General features: G+C 39.5%; 1 protein-coding gene across 8 annotated transcripts in view; it reads left to right on the forward strand.

Annotated features, from left to right (window-relative positions):
* The window catches only part of LOC103467942 (ankyrin repeat and SAM domain-containing protein 1A), a 69,537-nt gene that overhangs the window by 14,420 nt on the left and 30,129 nt on the right, over window positions 1–24,988 (forward strand). For 6 of the 8 annotated variants that reach the window (XM_017305846.1, XM_017305843.1, XM_017305845.1 and 3 more), the window contains exons 2-13: window positions 1,749–1,829; window positions 2,918–3,074; window positions 3,931–3,993; window positions 16,003–16,299; window positions 16,885–16,960; window positions 18,088–18,189; window positions 18,272–18,358; window positions 18,447–18,616; window positions 18,922–18,984; window positions 19,896–20,028; window positions 20,716–20,759; window positions 21,886–21,982. In XM_017305846.1, coding sequence (XP_017161335.1) covers window positions 1,749–1,829; window positions 2,918–3,074; window positions 3,931–3,993; window positions 16,003–16,299; window positions 16,885–16,960; window positions 18,088–18,189; window positions 18,272–18,358; window positions 18,447–18,616; window positions 18,922–18,984; window positions 19,896–20,028; window positions 20,716–20,759; window positions 21,886–21,982 — 1,370 coding nt within the window. The remainder of the gene's footprint in view (window positions 1–1,748; window positions 1,830–2,917; window positions 3,075–3,930; window positions 3,994–16,002; window positions 16,300–16,884; window positions 16,961–18,087; window positions 18,190–18,271; window positions 18,359–18,446; window positions 18,617–18,921; window positions 18,985–19,895; window positions 20,029–20,715; window positions 20,760–21,885; window positions 21,983–24,988) is intronic. The other 2 variants (XM_017305849.1, XM_017305850.1) reach the window with 1 other exon arrangement.

Raw genomic sequence — 24,988 nt, forward strand, 5'->3', positions numbered from 1 at the left:
TGTGTGTGTGTGTGTGTGTGTGTGTGTGTGTGTGTGTGTGTGTGTGTGTGTGTGTGTCTCTTTGGGGAGTAAAGTCACATGGAGATGTGAGGACACCAAGAAAACTTTTGTCGTTTAATTTATTCCCTGATTATTTTAGGGATTAAGTCACATTTTGTGTGCAAAAACGATCAAGCTGACTTTGAAGGGGTTTTTCTGCCCTGAAAGAACTTGGGGAAATGTTTTCATATTCAATGGCTGGGAAGGATTTAGATCTAATTCAGTTTGTGTTCGACTGTTCAAATACCACATCACTCTTTCTGTTTTCCTTTCGAATAGTTTCTGTTACATATATGAATGAAATGGTATAAAAAATATATATATAAATCACATATGTTTGATTCTCTGTGAAGCCCATCTCTGTTTGCTCCATTTCCTTTTCTGACTCTGCTCTCAGATATTTGGTTCACTCGTGCTGGGATTTCTAAGTCACATGATTTATTTAGGATTTGTTGAAGTCTTTCAGGGAGCTCCACATCCCGTCTTGGCACTATGTCTCGCCAGACATCCTTTGGCTTCTTAAATTACACTCTCTGTCCTCCTCTGCTGCTTCCCTCCCGTCTTCCTTGCATCATAGTTCTTTCTTTCCTCACCGCAGTGCTCTTTGCAAATTAAAGAAAAAAAAAGAGCCCAAACCAATCAAAACTGACAGCCGAGTTCAGTGCAAATGAATGAGAGTGCAGGGCTAATACTAGGCTACCTCACATTTCACCCCATGAATAGCTTTAAGGTCTTTCACGGCTTTTTTTTGTTTTTCCCACTGCCTTTGCATATCCCCAGCTTGTTTTTTTCCAGGTCCCAGGTCATCTTAGCACTTACTCAGGAGGTGTTTAGTTTTTGTATCTCTTCCTGATATTCCTGTTTTCTAGTGCTGGCAGCCCAGTTCTGTTTCATTCTTTGTCATTTTAAAAAAATGTGCTTGAAGGTGGTTTCCCAGTGTCATTCTTATGAAGTCTTAAATTCACGTATCTAAAATTAAGGCCTTAAGATGTCTTAAATTTAATAAACATAAGTTGACCTTTAAATACATGAATCACAGGTTTTACATTTTGTGGTGGCAAAACTATTTAATCTTGTATATCCTATGTAGGCTTTCTTTTTCTCGTGGGATTTTTTATTAGGCAAATGGTTGATTCATGTTTTATGTTCTGTTTTCATTTTGACTCAAGACGGTTAAGGCTTGACTGAATACCCTTGTTTAGATAGCAAAGTGTATTAGCAGCTGCATTAGCATGAACCATTGTTTCAGATTCCTCCTGGGAAAACGGATGGAGGAGAAAAGCTAGCTAACTAATCTGCTTTTTGGTATCAAACATGGTTTAAGTGCAAATTTATCACCAGTTGTTTTTACTATGTTCGTCTTCACCTTTGGATCATTTTTGTTACAAACCTATATACTGTAATGCTACATTCATTCTGTGTAAAAAAAAAAAAAAAAGTTTTCACATTACAGGAGTCTAAGCTGCTTCTTCTGTGCATTTCAGGCCTTGAATTTCATTCATAGTGGTCTTTAAAAGTCTTCATTTTTAATTGTTGAAACCCTGAAGCTGTATGAAAGCAAGGATGAGTGGTGGTGATGCAATGAGAATGAGATGGCAGTCGTCCTGTCAAACGAGTGGGAGCTGTTTGTTGCCGTGTTGCATTTGTGCATATATTTTCACCTGATGTGTCAAAAACAGAAGTCTAACAATAATTTCTGTTTTTCACAGCATCTGGAGAGGCCCCAATGTCAACTGTGTGGACAGCACTGGATACACGCCTCTGCACCATGCCGCCCTCAATGGACACAGGTACATCAGAGATGAATAAGAGGATTTGCACAGCAAGTTTGTATTTTGTTCCAAATGTATTAAAATCACAAAAAAATTAATGCACAAAGATGTTCAAGTTGTGTATTTAGGTTTAACCTATATTAATGTGACCTACATTCCTATATTTAAGTATATTTGGTCCTTTATTTGACAAGTACTGAATAAAATATTCCAACACAAATACCTCCTTAAGAAGCTGCTACTCCCACATTTGTTGCAGATTCCTCTTATGTAAACACGTATATCCTCCTACGTGTAGTTTTTATATTCTCCATCAGCATTCAAACTTGTAAATTTGGAAAAGCACAAACTAAACACTTAGAGACCCTCTGAGGAACTGACTAACCTAAGTGCAGTTTTGTGCGATACCTCCAGCAGCAGCCTTTGGTGTAGATGGTGTTACCATATGAAAGAGACTTGGTTAAAAAATTTTCAGTACTAATGTGTCAGGGTCAAATGAAGTGAAAAATATACTACATGAAGGCAATTGCATTTTCCTTGTAGGTATTCTGCCCTTTCAATAAGATCACTACTTGAAGAAAGGGCTAGATTCAAGCTGATAACAGGAAGGCTTAATGTATTACAGACAATTTGCTTTGTTTTATCCTTTTCGGTTTTCAAATTCTCTGTTGTGAAACACGTTGGATTGGAAAGTGTTGGCAACCTTTTGAAAATCCTTGGATGCTGGCTGATATTGGCTAAGAAGGTCTAAAAATGCCGCCAGAAAATGTTGTTTTTGTCTAAACCTCTGAGAATGATTATCTTAAAAAAACAGCAGATAATCACACTGAAATTTTCATAGCACATCATAGTGACATTGGAGACCCATTTTCATAGTTTTATTTAATCAGTTTATATTGCAGCTGTGTTGATGTACAAAGATAACAGAACTAAACACCTCCAGGGTGTAGGGGAACACCGTGCTTTCGCTTAAGTGTTTGTACTCTGAGGTCTGGATTTGCAGACAGTAGTCCCACAAGGAGGATTAAGATATTGATTGTCTGTGCTCATTCATTAGTGCCTTCCATAAAGGTTCTGACCCGTCCTGTGCCTTCATTCCTCCGCAGCGCTGTGGTGGAGGCGCTGCTACGGAATGAGGCCTTGACCAACATCGCCGACAGCAAGGGCTGCTACCCGCTCCATCTGGCTGCGTGGAAGGGAGACGAGCGCATCGTAAAACTTCTCATCCACCAAGGACGTTCAAACCCCCAAATCAACGAGCAGGTCTGCCACTCCTATGCGCTTGTTCTTTTTAGTTACGGCCATATTTGCGGTTTCTGTTTTTTTGACTGCAGATATTTTCGACTTGTCTGGTTGGAAGTAGAAATGAAATTCTCTCGGTGTTCAACAAAGCTTCTCTTTGAATTTTCATCCTTTCAGGGTATTCTGAGGACAGTTTGAAATGAGTCAGCTTCTGAGCAGTTTGTTTTTGAAAAACATGAAACTGAAATGGTACCAGAATGGCAGATGTAAAGTTTCATTAAGTGATCACAGAAAACTGTGAAAAAGAGCCTCATTCAGACTTGGTTCAGTTGAGCATGGCATGGCCTGAAACCAAACAAGATTAATGTTAAAAAAAGAATGTGACCACAGAGCATTAACCTCAGTGCATTATGATACTGACTTATCCTTTGATAATGTGATACTTGAAGTGCTTCAGTGCTGTGCCAAGAGTGAGAAGTACCCATTTCCTCTAACCGTTTTAACTGTTTTGTTTTAACACTTGTCTTTGATATTTTTTTGGTTGCTTTATGCACAGAGATCATCCTCTTGGGCTGTCCTGGTTTGAAACAAGAAAAAAATGGCACATCATGAACATTTTGAAAAAAAAAAAAAAAAAGGAAATTTGTCATTTTAATCAAATTTGATTCGCTTTGACTGCGGCCTGATGAGAAACTCTCATGGACTCATTTTGTGCCATTTCTTCCTGCCTGTTCATGACATCCAATTATTCATTAACTTAACCCAATTTTTTGTTCTTCTTTTTGTTTAGTTTGACTCATCTATGTGATGATTCCTCATTCATTCATTGCTTGTCTGAACCGAAACCATCGACCTATCTTCTCTTCCTCCCTTGCAGAGCTCTGTAGACCATAAAGAGTTCAAACGCTGTGGGCCCTTTGACCCCTATATTAATGCCAAGGTGTGTACACAGTGCTGTCGAAAACAACATTTCCTCCTGAAGTGTTTCCTTGCTTTACTGCTGTGCTGACCTGCTGTGCTTGTTGCTGCTGCTCTGTGGGGTCAGGGGTCCTCTGCTGCTCAGCTATCAGGTGCTTTTATGCTCAAGTACATGTTGATTTCTGCTATCTCTGGCTTTTCACCCCATGTCTTAAATCGAGCTGCATTTTGTTGGAATGTTATGTTCAAAGTTGGCATGTTTTATTTTACATTATGTTACAAATTGTTTCGCAATCGCATTCAAAATATTGCATCATATTTAAAAAAGAGAACTGAATGTTGTTAGAGATGTAGGTCGGGCTAATGGACCAAAATGAACAAGCACATATTTATTTATTACTGGTAAGTTGGCTGCTGGTTCCATGTGCATTTTATAGAGAGTTTGTCTGATAGACGAACAATGTTTGTAAAGTATAAGAAAAATGTTAAAATGGGTTTTCAATATTTGTGGTGTTACGTTAGGACGCCAGCAAAACTTGGTTGCTGGCGTTGCTGACTGAAGAAGGTTATTTTTTCTTAACAGACCAGCAAGTTTAAGTGTCTCTGTTTTCAATTCTATTTTTATTTTGGATTTTTGGGAGTTGATCAGTGCTTATCCCTCAAAAATCTAAGAAACCCCACCTCCATATGTACTTTTTTCCCAGACACAAACAAGTGGAAGAACAAAGTTCAGTCAAAAATGAATAAATAAATAAAATATACGCAACACACCATCTTCACTGCAAAGCATCTCCATAGACAAACGTGTGGAAGACCAAAGTTCAGTCAAAAAAAAAAAGATAAAAATAAAATATGCATAACACACCATCTTCACTGCAGTGCACGTTGGTTGTAGTATCATGCTGTGGGCAGGCTTGGTCAGAACAAAGATCCAGATGAATGGCAATCCTGTAATAAAGCCTGTCAGATCTACAGAAGGTGGTTTTACAATGTTTACAGTCAGGCGGACTGAAGAAGGCATCATTTGCTTTTCAGGTTATTTGTAAAAGACAAAAAAGGAAACTATATTTTTTTCTTATACTTAAAAACAACATACAATATGTTTCTGTTGGTTTATCACATAAAACGAGTCTTTGGAAGACGAAACAATTATAAAAGTTTCAAGGGTATGAAAACTCTTCCAGGGCATTATATCTGTGATATTTATAAGACAGATGGCAATAAGTTTTATTACCTCCTGTTTTACTATAAGTGCTTAGAACAAAACAGCAGAGGAGGGTATTGCTTTTGCACAGCCGTCTCTTATCATTGCTGATTTTCCTTCTCTGCTTGACCCTAAAACTGTTGCAAAACTGATTTAAAACCTGGAGATCCTGATTAAACTCTTATTGTCAGTAAACAACCTGTTGTTTTGGGGGAAATAAAAAGTCAATCTGTTTACAACTAAAACAATCATTAGGATGTATTCTGTTAAATATGGCACTTTGTATGAAATCCTCACAATATGCGACTCTTTGGTAAAATTACCATGGTTTCACAGCAGCTCTGTATTTACACAAAGCTTTAAAACTGAAATGAGTAACATGATATAACTGCTTTTCATTCAAAAGAAATTAAAAGCAGCCATTGTTGCTGCTACTCCTAAAATGATAAATGGGTCATCACAGTAAAATGTTCTCTGTAGCAACAATGTCTTATTACATTTTCATTCATATACCTTAGAAAACTGTAGAATAAACACACTTGTGATTTTCATGTGCTTATTGTACAAAATATTATACCTTCTTGCTATGTTGCTCCTTATGAATGGGAGTTTAACAAGTTGGTATGAACTGTCTGACTAGTTGGGCTATCTGCTCCAGTAGAACCTGCAATCAGCTGCTTTATAGAGATCTAGTTTACCAAATATAGTGAGAATGCAGCCTTACCTCAATATGAATACTGGTTGGTGCTCCTTTAGTTAACACATTATTCCTAAATTTTTCATAATCAGAAATTTTTCAAACAGCTCAATTTGTCTCTTTTAAGTCGGAGTGATACTAATCAACTAAGCAGATTGATAATGTTTCGTAACATTATGAATGTGACAGCCACATTTTTGAATAATTTAATTGACTTATTTGACTTTAATAATGTAACTGACTTATTTAAACTTTGTCTTTTTATTTGTGCATTGCAATATGCAGCATTAAATGCACACAACAAAATGACATGTCAACAAAGGGGGGTCCTTTAAAATTATGATATGAGCAAGACATGCAATTTCTAGTACGACAAAAATGTATTTATTTTTTAAGCCCCAAGTGCAAAATATTATGTTACTAAACTGGAAATAAACTCAAGTCTTGAGAGTACCTCTTAATGGAAAATACCTTTTTTCTATTGTACCCTCTATTTGTATTCTAATAAGGAAGGAAGGAACTTACTAATAAATGTTACCTACTGTCTATTTGTTGTATTTACGACCTTGGTCTAAATTGGATTATTTTATATATCAAATCAATCTACACAGCCAAAGAGGGAAAAGTGAAACCAGTTGGGTCAGCTAGATAAAAAGTCTGGACTTCAACAGCTGCAGGCTCAGCCTTCATCAGTCATTTCCATACACACTTACAGACAACATATCTAACTAAACAACACCGTATTCAGCATCTTCACAACGATCACCATGCTTTTGTCTTTTTTGTCAGCTCATCAGCAGCCGCTGATTCTTATCTGCAGCTTCTCATCATGCGTAACGCCTTTCCTGCTGTGGCTCCCAACCGAACCTTTCACAGCGTCCAAACCTCCAGTTTGTCGTTGCCTATTGTCAAATGCTGCAGTACGTCAGACCACGCTGAAAAACGTTGGTCGTTTATGTAAAGCAGACTCTTTATCTAGCATGTTTGTGATGGTACTATTGTTTTTGACCAAACCAACGCATGACTGGCGCTGAACAAACCCGACATACACAGTGTGATTTCATGCGTAGACAAACACACACATGCACAAGCACGCATACACACATATACATACAAGCTCTTGGTGATTTGAAGGAAAACAGGTGTAGCTGTTATTTATAAGTTTGGGAAAATAAATGATTAGAAATCCTTTGTTGATTGACTAAAATATTAATATTTGATGGCTTCCTATAGTTTGTGTCATCAGTTTCTGATTATTAGCATATGTTTGCCTTCTTTCATTTACATCTTTTTTGTGTGAAATAAGCACACAAAAAACATGTAAATTCCTTGCAATTTTTCAAGTGGTTTTGAAAAAAAGTTATCTTAACCCTAATCAGTGGTTCTTTTGACGACAACTAAGTTTACTGAAAACATTAATAATGAAAAAAAAATTAAAAATCCACTAGGACTCAAAAGCTTATGCACTTGATTGAGGTGTTTTAGTTTTTACCTCTCTTTCAAAAGTAGCCTGTTTGGAAGGGTGGAATTAACTTCTGTGACTTTCAACTTGTTTTGGGTTTTTTTTCTGTTATTTTTCAAAGCTGGATTACTGTAGCACTTTTATTTCAGTTCTTTTTCCTGACCTTAAGTTCTCATAAAGCCATCTTGCTTTTCTGGTCATAAAAACTATTGTAGTAGACAGATTTATTCAGTTTCACACTGCTGTGCTTTATGCATGCCTAATCATCCAGAGTCCAGCTATTTGACAAATGTTTCTCTGTTAAAAGTTTTAATGAGTAAAAGAGGAAATGGTTGAAATGTTAGATTAGCTTGTCAGAGAGTTAAGGAGCTGTTCATTGTTTGCATTGGAGGGAATAGGAATAGAATTGCCAACTTCTACATGCAGACTAGATGAAAATTGAAAAAGGTTAAAAGGAGCTTTATTGGCAGTTTGATGCATATGCCAGACAGACAGTGGAGTTGAAATTTTGATTCTTCCCACTCCGTGGTGCAGCATACAGTAACATCTAAAAAAACATCATTACAACAAATGAGCTATAAAAAAACCTGCTTCTAATACGTTCATTTTCAAAAATATTGTCATCACTAGAGGAATTTTCTACCATTGACCCTGTGCGATTCTATTTTTGTCAACAAATTTTCTCTTCGTGGTCTGAATGTCTCCAAACCTAGGAGTCTGCAACCTTTGCAATCCTAAAAAATGATAAATATCTGTCTTATAAAACCTGCTTATTTTGTGATTAAAAAAAAATCAGTTTTGCTTGTGTTTTAGTTTGTAGAGAAAAGAAAAACACCAGCCTTTTCAAAAGGAAAATTAATACATTTTATCAAATAGAAATTTTTATGTTTGTTGAAAATTAAGGGGGGGAAGCACAAAGTTTGTAACATGGTTTCAAAGAGAGATGACTGATCAAATGATTCTTTGTATATTTAAATTTGACAGGCTTTTTGTCACACTAAAAAAACCTTTGCATTAGAGATGCACTAAATTGACCAGAGACGAGCTCTTAATGACAGCTGGTAGGTCAAATACTGAAAAATCAGAATTATTTTTGTTCTCCCTGCAGACATTAGATGTATCAAAATGTAGAAATGCCACCATTTTCTCTCAACCAGCTAACTACCTTTGATTTACAAAAAAAAATCTGAAACATTTTTGGGGGGCAATAAAGATGGAATTGAGGATAATTCCTTCATTTTCAGTTGAGTTTTACTTGCGTGTTTATGTGGATGGCCTGAACACCAACATCGGAGATGCATCTTCTAACCTTTTATTAAGCTGGACTCTCTTACAAACTGAAATATCTTATTATTCCTCAATGCTCCTCACTTCAGCTGGGGTTCATTTTTAGACACTTTTCCGTGTTAAGTATGTCAGTCATTAATGCCTTGCCGTTTTTGAACATGTAGGCATGTGAATAGGTTGTTTTGTTGGGACAGAGTTCTGGTTCTTAATATAATAATCTCAGATTACATGTTGATGCAGAGGGAAGCCCCAGGTAAATTGCTTGTGCCTGACACCCTCGCCCTCACAGTCAGGTCAGCTAACGGTGTGTGTGTTTGTGTGTGTGCGTGTTTGGTCCATGTTTTCTTTTCCTGCAGGTAGAGCTAGAGACTCGGTCAGGCATGTAGAGAAAGCTATTTTTATACGTTGTCACATCCACACCCCCCAACTAATCTTCTTAGCTTTTGACTGGGAATGCTGGCTCAATTTAATGCTGCTGCTCTGTTTGACAGGGTGGGAACACTCCTGCTTGTTTTATTTTTCTGCACTTAGTTAAACTATTGGATTCACCAGTGATTGAAACTAAAATTCTGTTTTAGTTTTTAATGTCATTAGGATGGTTAGGGTATTATAGGTTGAATTATGAATACATTCTCTGGCCTGCTGTGGTTGATGGCATCATGTGACCGAGGGGATGGAGCATCACACTGCAGGATCAGAGCAACATCTCATGTGGAGGAAGAGGATGGGAGATTTCCAGCGTAGCAGTCTCTTTACATCAGCATCAAAGAGAAATTGCCATGCAGTGCCTGCCTGTGTAAGTGTATGAGGTGTCTGCGTGTGTGCGTGTGTGTATGTATAGGGGGTATGTGCCTCCTTTCTCCTCCCACCACTCAGTGTGTTGAGCTGCGTCTGCTGAGGAGAAGGAGAGATAGGATGTTGTCATAGTAACCGTGGTACGGTATATTGGCCCTACAGTGGTGGCGAGTGACCTGGTGGCATTATGGTGTGTTTCTGCTGGCTGAAAGTGAAGACAGCTACGTGAAGGGTCACTGATCCTCGAGAAGTCTGCTTGCAGTGGGTCAATTTAGCTGTTACTCCGGTCCTGGAACCTGTTAGACTGATGTTTATTCATTACTCTGAGCTGCAGTTTCCTGTTTATTGTTCATTTTGTGGGTTGGGCGCTCTGTTAAAGGTTCAAAATGTCTCGGCAGGGAAGCGCTAACCTGGATCTAATATGGGCAAATACTTGTGTATTTGTAGAAACTTTGGAGTTAAAATTTATTCCTTAGCTATGTTTAAAATCAACAAGATAAAGGAAAATCAGCTGTTCAACAAAAAAAACAAAAACTTTTCACTCTGAGATCCTCTCCATTCACCACAAGCATCAAAACATCTGCCCAAAAGTAGAAGACTGAAACACATATTTAAGATATATGGACACTTAAAAATTGTAACTGTGCCATTATGCCGTATGGTAATAATAACACATATGGTACATTTACATTTTTTGAGGAGGGCTTAATGGTTTAAAAAGGGATACCACTCAAACAGTGAGGAAATGTATAAGATTAAATAAAACCACCATGAATCTCCTGTTACATGAAAACATTACATTGTTTTTATAAATGATAATTAATAATAATTAAGGCAACTTATAAAACTGTAATCTGTTAAAAAAAAAATTAAATGTAGGTTGCATAAAATGCATTCTATTATATTTCCATTTTATCTTCTATGTCTTATAAAAAAATATATGATTTTCTATATTTCCAATCATACTTAAATCGACTGTTTGCGTTGGCTGAAGTCCTATCTGCTATGTAGGTCATGCATTTAACACAGTTTAAGTTGGTGATTTCCATCCCGTTAGCGGTTCACGTGAGTCTAGCCTTCTGAGTGAAAGTAAGGGGTGAAACATCTTTTAACACGTCAGAAATGCTCTCACGATGTTTGCGGTTTTAACTGACAGACGGAATAGCCGCTGAAGTCATGTCAGCATGTTGTTCATTCTTGTTCACCCCATTATCAAGAAGAGCAGAGTTTCCCTTCTTTCCTCCGGCTGCAGTGTGTTTGCAGCCTGACGGCGCTTTCTTTTATGCTGTCACTTCAGTGTCCAGCTCTGCCCTCATGAACACATCACGCTTCTCCTTTGACGTCTGCTGCCTGCCCCATCTCCAGAGTCTGCCCTCATTTATGTTGCAGCAAAGAGGGGTCGAAGAGGGAAACCTCTCATTTTGCCACAGTCATCATTTTCCCACCGCAGATTTTAGGGGCTCTCCTCAGTCTGTTTAATTTGCAACCCAAGGAAAAAAGATTCAGAGCACGAATACAATCTTCTGTAACAACCTAAAAGCTTCTGAATTATGCAGCGTCTCTTAATTAATTCAACAGCGAATGACTATGAAAGAATCAATTAGTTTTATGGTAAAAATTAGAAGAAAAAAAAATGTCACCTGCTAACAGAATTACAATCTATGGCAGGAAGCCATAGATAGACATACATCTCATTACAGGCCTGTTTACTCAGGAATGTCTGACTGCGTTTAAATAAAGATCCATTAGAAGAGTCCAGAAATTTCCAATGTAATTATCCAAGGTACAAGGTGATTTGATGTCACTTGTTTTTCTGAAGAAAGCAGTCCATAACCAGTGTTGAAATAAAGAAAAAATATTCCTCACCATCATATCAAACACATCAGGTTATAAACATGATGAATTTTTTATTCTGTGCTTTTAAAGGCTAAAGAGGAGTGGTCATTGAGAGTTTCCCATAAATGTTTTAAGACATGAGTACATAATTAAAAGGTGGAAATAAATTTAAAAAAAAGACACCCTTTCTAAAGGTTTGAGGAAGCCTTCATCATGTTTACCAGATTTGTAAGATGCAAGCGAAGCTAGCAGGGTTGGAGAGAGCAGGAAAAGGACGTGCGTTGAGCTTTATCAGCCCTTTGGCATACTAGCTGTAACAGCTGCTCACCCCACCCTCCACCCAGCACTACTACTACAACCACCAGGGGCCGGGCTGATGTAACCGCTGCCAGCCTGCGCGTCATGTGACCGGAGTCGCCAGTCAAACCGTGTTGCCATCTTGCAGCCTGGGGATGTGTGTGTATCAGCCTCCTCCCTCCCTCCCTGCCTCTCCGCCTGCCTCCCCTCCCTCTGCACAACACTCTGCAGAGTTATAACACAATGGAGTTTAATCTCCAGATGCTCCATAGTAGGTGAGGGGTGGGTTCATCAATCATTATCAGTGGAGATGGTAATCTCCACTTGTCTGATATGCACTGAGGTCTAAATCAGATTTTCCACTTGCTGCTGCATGACAGCAGAGAGATAATTTTCATAAGGATCTGCTACTGTCCAGGAAGCTTTAGCGACGCCATATAACTCCAATCTCTTTCTCAGCAAGGCTGTTAGTCAGAGGTGCCACTTTGTTTAATGGCCTTCGGAGCTCGGTCTTGTTAGAGCATGATAGTTTGATGTCTCACATGGTTTATGACAGCATGGAGGAAATGAGGCTCATCCTGGTCTTATTGAGCAATCTTGGCTCTATACCCTACGGTATTACGCTGGAAGCCTCTGAATCCAACTTGTATAACAATATGTGCGTTGTACAAAAATATTCAATGTTATGGGTTCATGCTGCAGAATTCAAATTGGTGTAGTTGCAGCGTACTGAATTTTAAATGAATACTATTTTTTTGTCTTTTTGTTTTTCGTATTTATACCTTTGTGTGTATCTGCGTGCTTCTATTTATCTGTCACCCTGCTGCTGGTACAGCTGACAAACATCACGGAATATAAGAATGGCCATTTTACATGAGTACATGTAAGGATTCAGAATTATTTATCTAAATTTCTTTCCATGCACTTTATAATCTGACATTTGAATGATGATGCATTTTCCATATATTGTGCAGCCTTAGTCTTAACCCTCATTAGTCAAAAAGTTGTAAAAGAAATTTAAGTGATCTGTTGCAAGGGATCTTCTTTGTCAAATACCAGAGTGTGACAGCCTTTATTTTCTTTCACATACTTGCGGATCTTTTCTGTTTTCTAAGTAAGTAACCGAGTGCAGTATCTTAAGCTTCATTTATTCATGTGATTTTCTATCCATTCTGAAATCGTGATCATATTTAAACATTGATAGAGGTTTATAAACGTAAATACTACGAACTGAAAGTTTTACAAATGTAAATTCGACAGTACATGAATATATTTAATTGGAGATTCTCAGTATGGATATGTTGCGTTTAAGTTAATGACTCAGTAAATTGAGTCATTACCAGAACTTGTTTTGCAGCCTAATATTTTGCACCCTGTAAGTCACAGGATTGCATTTACTGTCAGTGATGCAATGTTCATACCTGAGAGTCGCAGGTGTTTGGGACTAACTCAGCCCTGAATTGGGGGGGGGGAGGCCGTTGTGTGAATAACATGTTGAGCGTCTCTTACATCAAAGGAGGTCTGGCTCATTGTTCCATGTCTCCCATCAGTGCGTCACACGGCCAGTCAGCCATATTTAATGTGATCAGCTGCTGGCCGACACATCGCCGCTCTGCCTTTACTATCACATTGGCCAGGAGACACGTGGTGTTGAAATGATCCAAAGCTCTGAGATCAGGGCGCAAGTTCAGTTTGTGTCGTTTTTGAAGCGACTGCTGTGTGATTTAGTAAGGAAATGTAATTCAGCTCTTGGGATGTTGTGTAGAAATCACTAAACGTGTCCACATTGGATTAAACTCCAACTCCCTCAACATTTTGTATTTATCTTCACTAAAGCCATAAAAAACCTGAAAATAAAAAACCTTAAAAAAAAAAGGCTTCCATGCTAGATTGACTTGGATTACTACTCAGGCAGAAGATGTTCGCATTGGAGGAAGTGATTCATGCTGATGTAATCAAAGCATCCAAGTCATCTGAAAGCTCAGAGTAAATCTCTTCAAAAAGCTGTGACAAATGCTCAGTGGTGTGTCACAGATGAAACCCAACGTACTCTTTTCACCATTTGACTTGAGTATAAAATCATACAAATTCTAGCTAAGGGGACCCAGTCAGGCTGTGAAAGTCTGACTGGGTCCCCTTAACTGCAAAAACACAAAATATAACCAAGTATTTTTTGGTCCAGTTTCTAAAGCAAGTATTTTAAACAAGACAAAACTTTTCAGCAAGATATAGGAACTTATCTTAAGTTGATAATTCCTTAATACTGATTAAAACGTTCTTGTTCTACTAGCAGATGATTTCACAAGACATTTTTCCTGTCATAAGTGAGCTAGTATTATTTTTTATGTGTGTGTTTACGAGGTGTTCTCCTTTGATAGGCAGGTGTTGATCAGTTTCTCAAACAAGTGCCTCTTTTTCTTTAGATCCATTTGACCTGCCTTGACCAGTACTCTTTCTTCCTCTTTACCTGCATAGGAACATCCCTACTGAGTCCATCTGATGCCATGGTTTTGTCAAAGTATCACTCAATGAGTTGGTAACACCTGTCCTATAAAACGCGCCCCGTTAGTCGTCCTCTGCTCTCCTTCGTGGCCTGCTTACAGTGGCACAGCTGGCCCGCTCCTCTGAGAGTCGCCCAAACCGGCATCGTACGTGTCCATGTGGGGATTTCTCACGCCAGCTGTTGGGCCTTTGAAGGTAGCTCTGTATGTCTGGAATGACTGCCACTCAAAGCATGTGGCTCCACAACGGCAGGAATTTTTTTTGCCACGCCCAACTGTTGACAACAGATTGCAGTCAGAACAGTAGGGCCGTAGAGATCATTTTCCAGATAATCAGGAAGCATTTTCACACCTCTAGCAACTGGGCAGAGGGATTGTAACGCTTTACTTTTGTTTTGGTTTTTTTTACTGCTTACTTGCCAACAAACAAACAAAGAAAGAAAACCTCTTTAATTCAGACCTCTCTATCTATCCATTCTCTCACTGCTGGGACTGTTGATTGAATTGTGTTGCCCCCTGCTGGCTGCTCTTGTTAAGGATCACCAGCAGGCCTGGAGGTTCTCATGTCTAATGGGCATCGATCTTACCGCTACATGCAAGTCATTAGATCCAATCTACACCACTTAGTGAGTTAATGTTGTAATCGGTGCTTTTAATTGCTGCTCAGTCCGCTCGCCTGTTTACTTCACAGATAATTTAAAGTCATAAAATAATCTTTTGCTTTTAGACAAAATGAACTAGGACGATGTGGACATATTTTTTTTTTGTTGCTCTTAAGGAGGAATCCTCTGGCTGTTTACTCTTTCATCCAATGAATCAGCTGCATTATGTAATATGTGGAATTGTTGAGATGCCTATAGATGACAGATTAAAGGTTTATTTTATGGGCTCTCCTGTTAAAGATGTGAGAAAGTGAAAGAAAAAAACAACAACAACAACTTTGTGACAAAGTCTAGACACCACCATAGGTGTGTAGAGAATCCAAAAATTGTACTCAAGTTAAGGGTAGAAATACTTCAACATATTTTTAATATGTAGCCATCCAAGAAATTATTCCAGCAATAGTAAAAAGTATTTTTGCGAAAAGGCTACTCAGGTACTGGGTAACTAATCAAAAGATCAGTTATTTAATATTTAAAAGTTGCACCATCAGACGATCCAAAACACAAAGTTATGTGTAAATGTTGAAATATTAATGGTCAAAATGAAAAGAATTTATATAAATGACAAATAACAAAATCAGGCAAAGTGAGCATTTTTCCAAACAAATTTGGTTCAATATTAACTACTAACGAAACCCACAGGTGTTTGTCTGTCTGGTGAATTTTTGGTTAGAAAAAACTTGTTCTTCATGCAGTTAAGGTATTCGAAGCATAAAGTACAACATAGTGGAAATACTCCTAAAAGTAATTTTTTTCCTCAAAACTTACTCAAGTAAATCTGTGTGAATGTAACTAGTTACTACCAAACTCTGGACACCACTGCTTCAAACAAACCTCTGAAGACTGAGCAGAACAGGATAATAAAGAAGGGACGACCCAGGATGATCCAGGGACTGTGACGATAAATGGTCCAGCCACTGTACTGGTTAAAAGACACAGAAATTCATGAACCTGAACAGCCAGGAAAAGTGCCTCGTTCCTTAGGGTGTTCTGATGTCTCCTCACAGCGGCCTGTCTCTTTTTATTCCAACCTGTCTGTTCGCACGCTGCTGCCCCAGGCAGTCGTCCCCAGTACCTTCCTTCATTAGTCCATGCATGTAGTCTGAGTCAAGCTTCTCCTGACTTTACCAGGAGACGCACCTCCGGGTTTTCTGTGGGTTTCCTTAGGGTTGACACTTTTTTTTAACAACCTTTGTATTCTGCTACTGTGGAGGGCTTTGCATCTTCCAGTGTGGGTGCGTGTGTTACTTTTCCCCTTAAGTCTCACCGCTCTGCTTGACGTCCCAACAGAACAACGACAACGAGACGCCGCTGCACTGTGCCGCCCAGTATGGCCACACCCAGGTGGTGCGCCTGCTGCTAGACGAACTGACGGACCCCACCATGAGGAACTACAAGTTCGAGACCCCATTGGACCTGGCCGCGCTGTACGGTCGTCTGGAGGTGGTCAAGCTGCTGCTCAGTGCCCATCCCAACCTGCTCAGCTGCAACACTAAGAAGCACACACCTCTGCACCTGGCCTCTCGGAACGGACACCTGCCTGTGGTGGAGGTGCTGCTGGACGCTGGCATGGACATCAACTATGAGGTGTGTTCTGCAGCTTCTCTTTTCAAACGTTTCTTAGTAAATCAGATCATGTGTAAATTCTCCCTCTAAAGCTCTTAGATTAAAAATAAAACTCCTAATCTCTCAGTTTTTGCATGTGAACCGTTGTGATATGAACTCAAAGCCAATCTTTCTCCCGGTGGTGGAGTCTCAGGCTGCGTCTCAGGATCACACTGTGACTCCCATCTGCCTGGATTGACTTCCCCCCTCCTTTCCTTTTAAAGTCAAGGATTTTGGATCTGTTCAGAATCCTGCAGGCTCCAGCACCCTGCAGGTTTCAATTAGCACAGCCCTGTGAGCTGGAAAATGATCCACTTTTACTTCTCAACCACATAATTGTCTTTAAACTTCAAACTGGTTGGTTGACAGTAAAATCTGGTTGTTGCCAAACATGGTTGGTATTATATTCAACTTTTGTTGCTGTAACTAGGCTGGTTGACTCAACTGGGGAACGAAGGAAGTAAACAAACTCTTTATTTTTCATATTGCATTTGGATGTCAGGTTTAAATGCTAGAATTTCTCCTTTTTTTTCTTCCTCTTATGAGCTTTTTTTTTCCGTCATACAGACGGAGAAAGGCAGTGCCCTCCACGAAGCCGCCTTGTTTGGGAAGAGAAATGTGGTGCAGAAACTACTCAGTGCAGGTTGGTGTTCATAATTAATGCAGTTCATAAAAATGCATTTTATTACCTTTTCATTTATTGTCTTGTTCAACCAATCTTCAGTTTATTTTATGGAGATTTTCTGTGAAACGACCACTCAAAGAAGCGCAGAATTGGGAAGCGGAAGGAAAACGGTGATAATTTTTCAGACCATTTACAAATTAAAAAAAAACTGAGCTTTATTTTGCATTTGTATCCAGTATACTTCACTCAAAACAAAGTCAAGCTGCCTTCAAATTAATTAGCAATAAACAGAGTTCACATGTGTATTATTAAAGTTCAGTATAAAACCAGATGTTCTGTAAAGGACTGAAATGTTTTTTTTTAGAGAACAAAGAAAAAGACCAAGGAACACAGCAGATGGATCCGTCATAAAGTTTTGAAGAGATGTAAAGCTGGGTTTGGTTATAAAACTACATCCAAGTTTTATTCTAAACTTCTTTAAATCTTTTTAAACCTTCAGAAAAATGGCCATCCACATAAACTGACAGACAAGTAGAGCATCAATCAAAGAAGCTAAGGGGCTTACAGTAACTCTGGTAGAAATACACAATCTCTGTGGAGGATTCGGTTGACAAACCAACCGTCATTTATACACTTCACTATCCTTGCCTTTACTGAAGAGTAGCAAGAAGAAAGCCATTTGTAGAAAAAACTCTTGCCTTGCAGTTTTCCGCAAGGCATGTATGGGAAACACCAACGTTTGGAAGAATATTTGAATATTTGACTTGCTGGCCTACATCCAAACAGTTCGTAGGGCAACAGTTCACATTGCCCTGGTGGTGGCAGGACCATGCTGTGGGGATGCTGTCCTTTAGCATCCACAGAAAATCTGGTCGGAAGATGAATGGAACTAAACACAAGGCAGTTCAGGAAGAAAACCACAACCCTAAACAATCCGCTGATGGTTTCAGTCAAGATATAAATATGTCAAGTTAAAGTTCCAGCCTAAAGCCCAACTAAAATCTGAAAATTGATTTCCACTTGCAATTATGGACTACCAATCGTGTTTCTCAGTCAAAACATGATCCAAACCAAATGAATGTTTGTGGCAAACTAAGATAACAAAATGTGAACAAGCTAAATGACTGAATTTATTGCTTTTACAGGTATCGATGTACATATTTTTGACCAAAAGGGATTGACAGCGCTGGACACTGTCAAAGACATGCCGTCCCAGAAAAGCAGAGAAATAGCTACACTCATCCTGGGTAAAGTCCAAAACGTGCAACAGAGAGATGCAGGGAAAGTACCATTTGATTTCTCTGTGATATAATCTCCTGTTTGCTACAGGGCACAAGACTGGAAAACCCCCGGACATTCAACTGCCTCCTCCGCCCATTCCTCCACCTCAGGAGAGCCCCAGCCCGAGGAAGAAAGGTGAGATTTTACCAAAATGTTCTCAGAAGACACGGTGCTTCTGTTTTAGCGGCGTAACAGTTTAAAATCATTCCAACCCGTTCTCCAGGTAACCTGGACAAAGTGACGGAGCTCATATCAGGGCTGGCGCTGGGGCCAGAGGAGGAGAGCCCCTATGAAGCTCTGTTTGAAGCCACGTCATGCCACTCTTTAGACAGCCTCACTAGTGGCAAGTCCTCCGACAGGGACTCAGGACGGCCAGACAGTGAAGTTGGCAAGGTTGGCATTATTGCAGCTGATCCCGCCGTGACACAAACACAAAATAAAACAACACACACACACACGCACACACACACACGCACACACACACACACACACACACACACACACACACACACACACGTTTATAAACCCAAAACCTCCACTAGAGGGAGACGGTTCTTCACTTTGTGTCTAACTGAGCTTCTGAAAATCCCGCGAATGGTTCCGTTAACATCACTCTTTCAATTGTGTACTCCTTAGCAGTTATCTTGAATAAAAATGACAGTTTCCATATATTACAACTCAATTTATTTTTTTTACAGAAAGATCGTGTTGCCCACTCATCACATGTTGCCCCAGGTCATGAAGAAGAGATGAGCTCAGAGGTATGATCAATTGTAGTTTAAGACCTTAACTTTTTTTTTTATATGATCTATATTTGCATACGTGCACAGTAATCATAAAAAAATATGTTTTAACAAGTTATAGTAAACATAATCAGAATTAAAGACAATGATTGAGAATTAAAGACAATGATTGAGCCACAAGTCTTTGATTCTTTTACATATTTGAAAGTGTTATCAAGTGTACATGTATGAAATCCCACCTCCTAGCTATGAAATGAGTAAACATTCTCAACAAAAGCCATCATGTTTTTCTACCATAATTTAAACTTCCGCAGTGCACTATATTGAAAGTAACATTTGTAGAACATGTGAATTTTATTATGGTTTTATTCTTTAGTGAAAGCTGATGTGCTTTTCCACATATTTGTGTCAGGCTTTCAATTGAGCTTTTTGTCTAATGAAACCCCACAGGATTTGTTTTCAGCTGCTTTCTCAAAATTGACCCCATCTTTTCACAGCTGTTTTTGAATGTTTGTTTTTTGGTTAACAGATGTCATCATTTTATTTATTCCCAAGTAATAATTTATTTCTGTTAAACCGGGTTTTCTATTTTTTAGCCTTAAATAGCTCAAGATAATTAATCAGTATCATCAGGATGCAAAACAAACTTTTATTCTGCATGCAGTTGCATGTAGCTGATACATGATTACTATGTATCAGCTATTTACTGATATACTTGGATCCAATGCTGACCTCTGGGTGACTCCAAGAGCAATATGAAGAGAAATATGTTCATATCTCTGGTAAATGGAGCAAACGTCAGAACAATTTATTCTTCTGTTTGCTTCATGATCAGCTGGAAGCTCAGCTGGTAATTTTCCCCAATATCTGCATCATTTAGATACAGGACATCACCCCTTCTCAAGAGTTCTGTTTTCTTTTTTCTGTAGGCTCTTTATTTAGGTAGCAGCACGGATCAGAGGAGAGAGCCAGCAGAGGAGCGGGAGGATCACACGTACGAGTTGCTGCTGACCGCAGAAACCAAAGTCCCACCGCCCAATCTGGAGTCCCAGTCCAATAAAGGTAATTGTGAGCTTTTAGTCTAATCCAGAGGGAGGAAGATCGGAAGATTAAATGTACTTTCCCCCATTAGTTTGTTGATGTTTTAAGTGGTATGTTTGTGCTCTTTTTTTTTTTTTTTTTTTGTGGGGGGAGAGGAACATTTCAGAAGTTTGTTTACTCTGTTTAATTCACGATCTCCTGCAATTGTGTGAGTCAGGATGCATCTTTATTCAGATCAGCAGCCACAATATATGTAAGCCTGTTGAATCTGCACAAAGTGTGAAACAAAATTTTAAAAAAATAAGAGCCGCGTGATCCGTAGCTGTTGATGTTTTAAAACAGCTTCCTTGAGAACCATCTGGCTTCACCTGCACCTAACCATTTGTACAATGTCCCTGGTTTGAGTGTAGTCGTGTTTCCGCTATCATGTTGTTTAAAAAGAAAAGGAACACCATTTTTGAGCTGAACAGTTGAGTAAGTAGTTTTTCTATCTGCTTTAGAACCATTTCATCATCTATGCACTCTGCTCAGCTGGCAGATCGATCGATGTAAACGCAGACTGACATGCAGATAACGTTGCTATGCGCAAAGCATATTTCACTTCCGTTACGCTCCGCATAAAGTTTCTGCTGACAGTCAGAACCAGTTACAGGTACTCGGTATTTTCGAATAAATCCTCCTTCCTTACTCTGTTTTCTGTCTTCTCAGATGAGAATGCCATTATACAGTCTTCCAACAGTATCCTACCTCAGGTAATGATTTTTTCTGCCATCATTTTTCCGCTCTTAACGTTTTCCCTCTGCATACAAGATGTGCTCAGTTTTGCTTTAATGAAATGGGGCCTGTCTCACTTTTTGTCATGTCTGGGAAAAGTCTTGGAAAAACAAATATAATGAGACTTGGATATTAACAGCTTCTAGATTACAACTATGTAGCAGCAGGCTGTAATGGAATAATACAAAAGTTTCCTTTCCACGGCAGCTACACTGGTGCAATGTTTCCTAATTTGTTAGATGGGCATGGCAAAAGATAAAATAAATTCCTTTATTTTTCCAAGATTACACTTTTATAGCAAATTATTTTTTAACATTTTCTTCTCGTAATGGATTTATGACAACTTGGTTTAAGTTTTTAAGGAACTTTACCACCATACTGCTTTATCTTGTGCAACTTTTGTGCTGCACGAATCAACTTTTCCTAAATCTTATTATGACACAGAAACCTGAATGCGTTCTACTTACATAATTAGCTAACGCTTATTGCAGCCCAACAACGATGCATTGTTTCAGTGAGCGCTAAAGCCATAAGAAGTTTTGAAAATATCTCTTGGTGGAAAAAAAAACTTTATACCTTTTTGCCACTCTAAAACGGTACAGAACAGGAGTAAGCTTTAATCTGTCTTAAAATGAAAACTTAAACATTTATCAGCAGAGCCGAGATCAGACCTTCTTCCACTGAAAGAGCCATACAATTTAAATATAACCTTTGCATGTCAAGATAATTGCTAGCCTCTTGTTAAAAGACCAAGTCATGTCCTCAGATGAAGAAGAATTGAACTCAGTATGTGAGACCCTTTTGATTTATTACCTTGATGGTATTAATTCCAGTTTTAACTATTCAGGTAACATGTTCTGCTTGTTGTTGCCACCCAGCTACAGCCCCACCTGCTCCTCATTATATAGATGTGTCTTCAGCTGTCTGGTGTCATCGGTTCTTAAATCGGTCCTGTAAGCTCATCATTATATTACGATGATGTATTTAATGTCAGGACAGGGCGAGGATTAGTCTGTTACAGCTAATATGATTGATTCCCCTCTGCACAGGAATTCTTTGAAAATTAGCAGCCGTGATTAAACTTTTGATTGTCTCCTCTTTTAGCGCAAGTCCTCTGTGCCCCCCAATGACCTCAGACCCCCAAGTAAGACGACAGACAGCCTGCACCCTCCTGCCCGGATCGCTCCACGAGCACCAGGAGGTGAGTCCTCCGATTGTAGTTACCAAATAAGGCGCAACAGCCCCGGCTGTTTACTGCTGCGAGGGTAAGAAAAGATCCTTCCCGACCCGCTGGACCCGAAAGCCACCAGCCAAGCACGTCGGTGAAACCGGAGAGATGCATTTGAGTTCGATGCATCCGAGATGGGCTGGCTTGCATTAGGCTCACCGACGGAATGCACAATTGGCGTTCTCGCGCAGCACAGCGGATTTTCCCCATTGGGAGCGAGCTGACGGATGGGCTCTGGCAAATGGGCAAGGCGCCTTTTCACTGCCAATATGAAACTGAATTCTTGATCAGATTGTGACATTCCGATCTTAGATCCACGTCTCGCCTTAAAACTGGACGTGCCGCTTTACCTGGGCGAGTGTGGAGCAGAGATGAGGAGGATGGATGTTGGATACGTACACAGCCTTGCAAAAATCTTCATATCCCTCAAACTTTTTTCTTTACTTTTTGACACATTACCTCATCAAACTTTAATGTATTCCTTTTGGATTTTATAGAAACACAAAGTATGACAGTGTAAGTTTTAGAAAGTATGGTGGACACATGGTTTTCTCAGTTTTTACAAGGTTCACATGTTAACATGGATTTTGTGTTTTTAGCTGAAAGAAGGTATAATAGAAATAATATTTGGAAATGTAAGGTTGATGATTGAATTCTTCGTTTTTCTGAATTTGTTTTGAACATTAGATTTATCTGAAATTGAATGTAGATGGTGTTTGTTATCAGTCAGTAAGAGAAGTTCATTCTTCCATTGCTTCTTGTTTATATATTTTATAAAGTGGGCCTTAGTTCCTGGATGTGTAGCTGCTGGTCAGGTTCGTCTGTATGACTTCAGGGAACAAACCTCAGCTCTTTGTGTGGCGGGTGGAGGACGACTGAAGGGTCAGCAATGTGACCGAGTTTATCTTCTGTCAAAAACACTTTGCTGTTCTCAACAGGAATGTTGTGGTTCCTAATAGATTTCCAGTGATACATGTTTTGTTTTTGGTGCTCCCAGAGGATGTGCTGCACAGATAGTGATTCATAAACCTGGACTTGTACTGGACTGTTGTACACGGAAGCAAACAGTTTGGTCTGTAAGGATTTTTTTTTTGTTGATTTGCAGCTTTTGGCCACTTGTTGCCATTTCACTCCAACCTACAGTTCCTGGTAGAAGTATTTATACCAGTTGGACATTTTTACAGCTGGTCACCTTACAACCACTGTGAGATTTTGTGATAGAACGACACAAAAAATGAAATCAATCATATTTTTTTTAATTTGTTTTGGTTTTTTTTTACATATAAAAAAGAAACAAGTGTGGTTTTTTGTGCCAAATAGCCTAAGATCTGTCACATTTGATGGAGAGGCGCTGAGAACGTGATTTTTTAAAATCTTTAAAAAAATCATGAAATGGATTTAGACCTGGACTTTGACTGGGCCATTCTGACACATTATGCTATGATGTGAACTGTGATTTTCCAGCTCCAGTTACATGTTCAAGGTTTTTCTCTAAGTGAAAGATGAATCTTTTCCCCAGTCATATCTTCAGGATTGCTCTGGATTTAACACCACCTATAGGATAACATTTTCAGCCACATGTTTTCGGTCCGTTCCACAGTTTGTTGCCAGGTTTAGGTGGTAGCTTTTACTTTTAACAATACCAATACCAATATATGGGTGCTTTTGTTGTGGTCTGTCAGATAACATCCCAATGTAATGCACTCAGGTTTGTGGTGACAACAGTGAAGAAGTTCAAAGTGTTAATTCTTCAAAAAGGCACACTTTGAAGAAGTAAGTTGTCTTTTATTAGACTTTCAGGAAAGGGGTAATTGTTGTTTTTATTTCTTGCAGGAATTGTGAACAGAGGTCTTTAGCAGCTTTAGTAACGTCCACATGTCTGAAGTGTCACAGTGACTCAAACGAATGAATGTCTTTGAATTTAAACTAAAAACAGAGCACGTTTTTCCACTTCGGAACGATACAGACGGAGGAATGACGGCCAGCGCTGCCTCCAAACATGACATCATTAGTCAGATATTAGTGGGGTTGATGTTGCCAAGTAAAACACACGTCCCACCTCTGCGGTGACCTCACTCCTGTACTAAACACTGCTTTATCATCTGATTGTGTGTGTCTGTGTTTAACTCCCTGCCAGGGCTAACACCACGTGGGCCCATTGGGTTCACACTGATGTGCTCATTGGGCGTTCACACTCCTCCAGCTGCCAAGGAGAGCGTGGGTGTTTGGTCGTGATCTTGACATGTGTACGGAACACTCGCTCACCCCTTACAAAGGGCACACGCAAAAAAACTCACCCACACACTCTTTTTCTGTGTGTCAGGGCGTTGTTTAGTTCACTCCCTCATTGCAAATGGTCCCTGAAACGGTACAGATGAGCATCGGTGAGCTCAGTTGGATTCTGTTTATTTTTATTGCATGTTTTGTGTAGGACCGAAGTGCACCGACTGCACCGGGTTGTTTCTTTCCTGCGGTTCTGCTGCCCCAGATTCGCTGTCACCAAACACCCCGACCCTGTCACCCCAACAGAACCCACACACACACACACACACACACACACACACACACACACACACACACACACACACACACACACACACACACACACACACACACTCCCACAGCATGTGTCACAGCACTAATTATCAGGAGTCTGGCTGCTAGAGGATAGGGTGATTCAAATTTCCATTCCTGAGCCACCCTGAGGGTCTAGAATTAGAAGCCAGAAGACGCAGAGGACGGCCGGCGAAGGCAGCAGACGGCGGCACGCATCGCTACGTTAGAGGAGAGGACGACTGTAGAACCGGGTCCAGAAAAGTGGGTTTTGTTCTCTTGGGGTTTGGTTGTTTCTCAAGAAGGCACAGTTGAGTTGTGGTAGATTTGATTGTGGGAAAAGAAGCTTAGGAAGCAGTAATTCCTTTGGGAGAGGGAGGGGGGAGGAAATCTAATTGTCTTCGCTTTCAATCTCATTGAGAGTTT

Source organism: Poecilia reticulata, linkage group LG7 (genome assembly GCF_000633615.1).
Source record: "Poecilia reticulata strain Guanapo linkage group LG7, Guppy_female_1.0+MT, whole genome shotgun sequence".
Classification (NCBI taxonomy): Eukaryota; Metazoa; Chordata; class Actinopteri; order Cyprinodontiformes; family Poeciliidae; genus Poecilia; species Poecilia reticulata.